Consider the following 8,310-nt stretch of genomic DNA (forward strand, 5'->3'; position numbering starts at 1 on the left):
TATAATATGTGTTTATACGTTAAGCATATAATTTAGAGAAGTAAATTAAATAACTTAATATATAATATGCAATAAAATAACCGCAGTAGAGTGTTTTGGGGTTACGCCGCTACCCAAGAATCCCGATTTCGCGAAGTACGGGACCTGGTCTTCTTTTCGGTGTGTCCATGAAAGTCCTGAATGTTCTTCAAGTGTTTCTTTTTTTATTCTATATTATGGATTATTTCTCTTTCTGTCTCGTCGAACTTGATCTTGCTGCCTTCTTGCCGTTCTTCAAATTGCTGATGTTTATGCTGGTAGCTTTAAGTGTTGATGTCGATGTTAGCTTTGAAATAATTTGTTTGCTTATTTGTTTCGATAAATTACATCTGGTCATTGTATATCCTTTCATAGCACCCGAACTCTCGCAGAAAAGTCGATTTGTGATAGGGTTCGTCGTTGATGCTGGTCGCAAAGGTCAGCTTCTTGCTGCTCACACTTACTCGTACCGCGGAGAATGGGGAAACATCAGGGCTTGTAGCTCACCACCACATATTCGGCTTTCAAATCGCCGTATACTTATTAGCATTATTATTATTATCATCAGAGTTATTATTATCGACCCCGAATCACATTTTATGCCACTGTTGTTCGATGACTGAGGTAAAGTGCCGCTAGGAAGGTAGGTCGAGTGAAAAAAACGCAGGCTTTTTATTGACACTAATTCTTGCCGATTCTTCACATCCCTAGTTCAAGTACGGGTACGTTGCTGCGTTACGCTTTTAAGGTTCGATTGATAGTCGACCTCTGAGATCTGAACTTTGTTGAAGCACAGACACAGTATCGGATTTTTTTCGCCTTCCAGGTTCTTGCCACGTAAGCACCTGCCCGCAACTTCTTCTGCACTTCTGCAACTACAGCGCCCCTTGCCTACGCCCGAACCTCCAGAGGGGTCCGACACCATTGCGTAGCATTTTCCAGTCGTTTTCTTTTTTTGTTTGGAATTGTATGCTCGCTTACTACCGCGTGCTGTCACAGACCACTCGTAACACAAATGCAACCATTGCCATCTACTGCTGCTTAATCCACTGCTGGTCTTAAACCTTTTTAAAAACTCGTCCTCTCAATTTTTTTAATTTTCTAAAATTTTTTGTTTTTTTATCATATCTTAAATAAATGAATGGGTGAGGCAATCATGTTATTGTATCATTACCCATGCTTCGTTATTTCGCCCGCTCACGCAGTCCAGTATATATATATATATTCTATTGAAAATATTGATTGTTTCTCATTTTTTGCCCTACCGTTGCTAACTTGAAAGCGCAGAATTTACTAGGGGATAAATCTATGAGGTATAGGTATGTATTTAATAGCTAGGTCAATGATTATATTTGTAATGAACAGTTTATAGGGACAATCGCTTTATGCTGCAAGAAAAATCTACCTGGTTCATTCTACAAGCTGTTTCCTTTTTCGCTCGCACGGTCAAAGTATAGAAAGATATGTATGTCTATATATATATATATATATATTTGATTTTCTCCCATTTTATTCTTGACGCTTGCTAAATCGAAAGCACAGAAAATACTAGGGGGTAAAGTTATGGAGTATATGCATATGTCTAGCTAAATCAATAACTGTACTTATAATAAACAATTTGTGTAGGTGATGACGTCGATGAAGCGTAAACGTAAATAAGGCTTATTGGGGGGACGGGGGGAGGTGATAGCTAAATTGATTGAGAAAGTAACTAAACTTGAAAAATGGATTCGACTTGAATCGATTGATGATTGATCGTGTACGAAAATGGTAGGTGTAGTATCAAGGCGGACTCAATGCCAGGAGCGCGGCCATATGGGAATTGAGCTTCGTTGTGAGACACCAGTTCCCCCAAGTTTTTTTTTCTTTTTTATAAACGTCTCTATCTGCATTTGTTTTTTTTTCTGGAATATTAAATTAGCCGAAGCGGTTGCCGACCGTCACTCTTGTGGGAAGAACTCTTAGATGAGTCAACATTAGTTAACTGGATATTCTCAACTCTACTCATATATTGGCTTTCGGTCAAGGGGGCTCAGCCAAGACCCCCGCCGTTTCACGTCCTATGTCACCACTGTGTCAGTTCTATCATCTCTTTCATGAACGACAAGAGGTGAGGCGACAATACCGTACAAGAAGCATCCTCGTTAACAACGTCAGACGACGCTATAAACGGATCTTCTTACTGTAAGTACGACACAACTGACAGAGGACAGGGATCGGCAGAGGCCCGCCTTGGTACGACACACTGAGTACGCATAAAATTACATCTACGGCAATTTTAGTCAGAGTGAGCAAGTTTGTTGAAGATAGGCAGACGAGTTAGCGGCGAATGATTGGTGCGACTGGCGGGTCGGCCCTGGAGAATGGGCGAACCTGGGGAAAGACTCCCAGAGCTGACTGAACCGGCAGACGATGCCGAGCCAAGGGAGACGGCGTCGAAATCAAACGTAAGCGAATTCACGGGACTAGACTGGCTTTGCTGGGTCACATCCGAGTCGCCGAATAGCTGGCCACAGCCAAGCCCGAGTCCAGCAGCGGAGTTTTGCTGCATCGCTGTAGACGAAAGACTTTGAGAATGCTGGAGGCTAACACCAGCGCTTGGGAAGGGGAACATGTCCGAGCTGGGCGAACTCCATGGACCCGACGAGCTGAGCAGGCTCAGCTGAGATCCGAACGGCGGCGTGACTGGCGCCGACCCCGCATTTTTCAGGAGGCTATGAGAGCTAGCATGGCCCTCGGCAGCGCTGAAGGCGGCTGCGAGCGTCGACATTTCGAGGTCCCCACCGAACGCCGAAAACAGAGGGTTGTTCGACAGCGATCGGGACGCGACTGACGGAGCTCCATAGATGCTAGGCGAAAACGGATCTTCGAACATGCCTGGCGACGATGATGGCGAAAGTTCTCCAGACGAGCCCGAACCAACGCTGCTGCCCAAGGAAAGCGACCGCAGTGAAGCCGGTTGGTGCGACACCTGATGGTGATTAGAGATGGATGCCGAGCCATTGTGACTGGGCGCCATACCAATCGCTGGCGACGACAGACTGGCGTGCAGAGGCTTACAACCGTGAACTGCATGTCCGTTCAGCGACGGACCATTCACGTTGACACTAGTCATCTGTACGGTGGCACGATGGTGCTGCTGCTGCGACTGTGGTTGGAGTCCCAGACCCACAGGCGTCTGCTGATGAGGATGCGTCTGCTGTTGCTGCTGAAGCCCGTAACCGGAAATAGACGTAGCCGTGCTCTGCTGCTGCTGTTGCTGGCCAAGTGTTGACATTTGTGGCATAATCTTGGCGCGATTCTCGTCCGGATTATGAATGTAATGGCATCGAGAGCCGTATGGGCAGAGACCCTTCGTGTGAAAGGTACAGCATAGTTCGGTCTTGTACTTCGGATGGCGCGTTAGTGTACGAAGCTCCTGATAACCGTGCGCGAACTGGCACTTGTCGCCATATTTACATACACCGCTCTCCTCAAATGATCGACAGAGTTCAGTTTTGTATCGGGACGAATTGCTGTTTTGTCCGTTCTGGCCGCCTTTCTGATTTTTCGGCTCAGATAATGAACGGTCAAGCTTTCGATGATGAGTCATTTGACCTCCATTGCTAGTACCTGTGCTTTGTTGCGTCCCGCCGTTACCGGAACCTGGACTACTCGAGTTATTGGAGTTTTGCTGCTGCTGCTGCTGCTGCTGTTGCTGTGGGTGCTGATGATGTGACGGCTGGGTCTGCTGCTGGTGGCCAGCGCTCTGGATCTGCAGATATCGCTGCACAGTCATTGTCTTGCCGCACAAACTCTACTTCGCTCCTAAAGCCGTTAGTAGTGTCGATGATATACCGAGGCGAATAGTTACGCCACTTTTATTTTCACTCTCACACACAGAGATAACAAACCAGTGTCGTATTGGTCGTACTCAGTTGGTGTAGCGCACGCGTATCCTTCTTGGCGTTTTCCAAAAACAACTACCGACAAGCTACTTCGAAACCGACACGAGAAAAATAGCGAATGAATATGCTAGCTGGCGACAGCGTAAGCGATCACTACAAACGAACGAACGAACGAACGAACAAAAGTGTTTCGTTGACTAGTCCTAGATGTTGTTAGTCCTGAGGCATTGACACACTTCAAAGTCGCACATAGATCAAGCACGTAAACCGTAACGAACAAGCAGGCCCTCACCAATGAAGCCGTCAAAATAGCCCGTCATTCATATATATCCTCGGGATAGTCGAGAAATAGTGTTCTATACCCGTCGAATCAGCACCGTATTCAATCGATGTACTCCTGAGAAACAACCTGTTATCGACACACTGTTGTAAATGGTATTCGACGTTTGAATCGTCTCCTGATGAACTGTTGTCACGTAAAGAAGCACACTCTGAAGCCGTCTGACTAGCTCGATAACTCAGATCACCAGCTCGTGTTGCTGTTCTGATTAGTGTTTGTCGTTTTCTTCTGTTGTCTATGGCTATTCGTATCAATATCAGTTTGTATAGTAATATAGTACGAATCCAACGAGAAAGACAACTGCTTGCATAAGCGCAAAAACAGAGACAAACACACGAAGAGTTAGTAACAGTACTCTCTTGCCAGTTATTATAGTAGTCTGCTTAAATTTTAACGCAGTTTCAGCTCTATTCTATCGCAAACTGAGTAAAAGTACCAGCAGTAGTCGTTTAAAATAAATATTCGACTCAAACGATGCTCCTGGCATTAACCACCATTGCCGCCGCCTACGACGAGCGCCGTCACACAACTTTGCTAAAACTCGTGTAATCCTTAGTGACTGGGCACACTGCTAGAGCTATCTATGTCGTGCGTTTGTGCTAGCACGGAACACTGGGAGCTCGACGCGATGCGGTTCGGCCCGTCAGGCGGCTAGCAGAGAAAGACAAGGGAGCAACGGCAAACGGCCAAGTAAAAGCACGTGCACTCCCTGCCCATGGGAAAGTGAAACGCGGCCCGGAGCGCCCCCTCAGTGCCACGAACACGGTGAGCGTCTGCCCGCGCCGTTGCCTACCAGCGCCATCTGCGGCCAAACGGCGAATCTTTTCGGGAAAGCGCTGCTGCCACCCCGCGTCAGATCAGCCAGCCAGCCAGCCAGCCAGCAGCAGTGCGCGACGGACATCTCTCCCTTACGTCGTTTTTTCGTTCGTTCACTCAATCCGCTGGCGTAGTTAATCAGTTGCTATCGCATCGAATCGGCCGTATTCGCAAGGGCCGATTCACATCTTCGACTAGAAGCAGCCGTAGTCGCCGCTTTTTTATCCTTATCCCAAAGGGGGGTTGCAGTAATGCCACTGGCCGCGCTGGCTGAGGCAACAGCAGAAGCAGCAACAGTTATGCTGCATGTAGTATAGTTGCTCATTGCTGCGACTTCTCCTGGTGGTTCGTTGGTAGCGACTGGTGGCGTTTACCTCGTACCGCTCGCAGCTCCCCATCGCTTGCCATCTGCAGCTACCAGCAACGGTAGCTGGAGTAGTGGTACAATTCGCTGATTACTATGGCATGGTAGCCGTTACTGACGCCATTGCTAAAACGGACGCTGTCGCTTGTTGTTATCGCTGGCATCATCAGCATCGTCATCACCATCACTCCTGCTACATCGCTTTTAATATTACTGCGCCTTGAGCCATGCGCCGGCAACGCCAGTATGCGCTGTTCACTAAATAGTAACAGGCAGACCAGCCATGTGAAGTCAGTAGTCAATGGCGCTCGCCAGCACTCTGCACCATTATTATCATTTTTATGATATGTGTTATATTACTGGTATAATAACATTGTTTGTATCGTTTGTCTATTCGTATATTTGTGTCTATTAGTCGATCGTTCACTGGCTGAGTTTCGTTGGCAGCTGTTCTACAATAGCTGCTTTCGAACCCCATAATCTACCCAGGAGCGAAAGCTACGGCAGCAACGACGACGACGACGACGGCAAACAGGTTCAACGTCTGTTGGCGTCACAGTAGCTGTGTAACGGTTCGTTTCGGGAAGCCACCGCTGCGGCCATAGCGTCGAAAGACACTCACCGAAGCGTTAGAGCCGCCATGCAATTCTACAATAGTTATTATAAAAGATAGTATTATTATACTCGGCAGGACTGCGAGACCAAAAGAAGGGGGTGCGGTGGGGACCGGGGCGGCCCGCTACAAACAACTATATTCATTTATGTGTCTCGTAGATTGTAGTATAGTACAACTGAAGCACTACGGGATTGCTGATAATTTTGGTTCGTTGAGGCAACGCGTTTATTGGCAAATGAGTAGTGAACAACAGCGAATCAGTGAAATTGTCACCTGTAATCTGGTTAGGGTCGCGGCAAATCGATAGGCCGAGGACTGGCAGCCGATAGACCAATGCGGACTACGTGGCCTGTCCCAGTTGCAGTAGTTACCGCCCGATACCGTACTTACGGTGGCCGACTGCGCACTGATAGAAAAGTCAAAATAGCCGTGTAAATAAAATAGCGTAAATATCTATCTGTGCATGCATGTAATTGCGTGCGTATTAATAATCGTACGGTCAACTGTATAAATATAATAAATGGTTACTTGCTAGGTAATGTTTGCTCCTTCTAATAGTTTATGGTATCATTGTGTGCAATAATAGTCATCAGCACTGGTGGCGCCCTCTCATGTCAAGGGTTGGCCATAGGATACATTAGCTTGTAAGATACTGTACATGTGAATCTATATAGCTGACAATAGCTAATAATTGTTTACTAGAATTACTTGGCTTAAAATGACGTGGCTTATATTGTAACTATCGGTGCCCCTGTCGTTATTGTCATTATTATTACTACGAATTTCGCACAAGTATGGAGAAAAATTGTAGCATTTTAGGTAGCAGCAGAGGCTAGCGTGTACTGCTAATAGCAGTTTAATATAGTAAGTTAGTCTAATAGTAGTTTCGAATAACAGTCGTCTATATTTGCAGCACTAGTTACTACTGCCGAAGTGTTCGTTCGTGCTGATCTGGAGCAGTATACTATCACTAGGCCTAGAAACTACTGCCTCAGGAGCGACAGCAGTGCCAGCACTACCGATAGTTCGTCTGAGGTAGGAATTTATTCTCAAAAAAACATACGAATAATAACAAAAACAAAACAATAACAACCTCAACAGTAGTCACTGTTACAGTTTCTAAAAAGTTGCCGGACTAGACTACTGGGTCATGTTTCGACGTGTGGTGACGCGTTACGGCAACAACGATGCCATATGTCATGCCGCAGCGACCGCTCGCAACCGTTTTTCAACTTTTTTGCTGATTTTCTCGTTTTCGACTTCTTGTCCTGGCCCCCCACGGTTTTTAATGTCAAAAAAAAACAAAAAAAAGAAAAAAAAAAAAAACAAAAAAGCTTTCACAACGACAGTTAACGCTATTGCACATGCAAAAGTTTTAGCTACAGACGACGAAAAGTTAACGACGCCAAGCAGCAAGCCGCAGCGATATGTTGCAACGCTTGATGAATAAAAGTTAACCTTCGCGAGGCTTGACGCATGACAAATGGCAAAACACGGCCGATTGTAACCACGAGCGGTGGCGTGGCACCTGCTATGATGGCGCGTCTTTATGGAACATGGCGGCGGCAACCGTTCGGAATCTGTTATGTTAGGAAGAAAAAATCATCTAATTTTATATCCGGTAATGATACTGATACTCAACCATTCATTAGAGATTTTGCTTTTAGTGGGCTGGCCGAGATGGTAACTTTTCATGGCAATGCTACCTGACGATATAGTTTTAAAGTCGTGCCAACAACGTCATTAGCCTCGTGTGGACCTCTGCGTTGGGCAGTGGGAATCACATGTTTGGTTTGCGCCGTTTGATAACCCCATTGCTTGGCATTGGTCCTTATGTTTATGTTTGCTTGTGCACAGTTGTTTATGATGAAGGTAGGACAGCGCGCAAAGGCAGCAGCTTGCAATGGCTACACGGACATGTTTCATCAACATATTTTGTTGGACTGACAGACAAGCGACAGTCGCTCGGACCGGCGTATCGCATAGTGAACCATCGCAAAATCTATACCAAATTAACGACAAACGCATGGGGGTAGCGACAAGTTACGTGAAAAACAACACACAACTTTTACTGCCTTCACTGCTTTTGTTGTGACGAATGTCGCTGCTAAACGTAGGTGAGAAGTGCAGGAGTGCAGCGATCTACACCATCAACCGATTGGTCGATCGACAACAGCAGGGCACACAAATGGTGATAGCTGTCGATTCAGGATTGACCCGATCCGCCGGCCATGTGGGCTTCGGCGATGCCACTGTCCCAATCTGGGCG

At 46.4% G+C, this 8,310-nt stretch overlaps 1 protein-coding gene across 1 annotated transcript; it reads right to left on the reverse strand.

Moving 5' to 3' along the window:
* Positions 1-963: 963 nt before the first annotated feature.
* LOC111268694 (uncharacterized) lies at positions 964-4,975 on the reverse strand. Its single transcript, XM_022847836.2, has one exon. It carries the CDS (start codon positions 3,794-3,796, stop codon positions 2,297-2,299), a length of 1,500 nt encoding a protein of 499 aa, XP_022703571.1. The 5' UTR covers positions 3,797-4,975; the 3' UTR covers positions 964-2,296.
* Between the last annotated feature and the right edge of the window lie 3,335 nt (positions 4,976-8,310).

This window comes from Varroa jacobsoni, unplaced genomic scaffold (assembly GCF_002532875.2).
Source record: "Varroa jacobsoni isolate VJ856 unplaced genomic scaffold, vjacob_1.0 scaffold_1309, whole genome shotgun sequence".
NCBI classification, from domain to species: domain Eukaryota; kingdom Metazoa; phylum Arthropoda; class Arachnida; order Mesostigmata; family Varroidae; genus Varroa; species Varroa jacobsoni.

Bases quoted from the DNA above. Each gene is read 5' to 3' on its own strand.
- LOC111268694 (XM_022847836.2), bottom strand. From the start codon at position 3,796: ATGACTGTGCAGCGATATCTGCAGATCCAGAGCGCTGGCCACCAGCAG.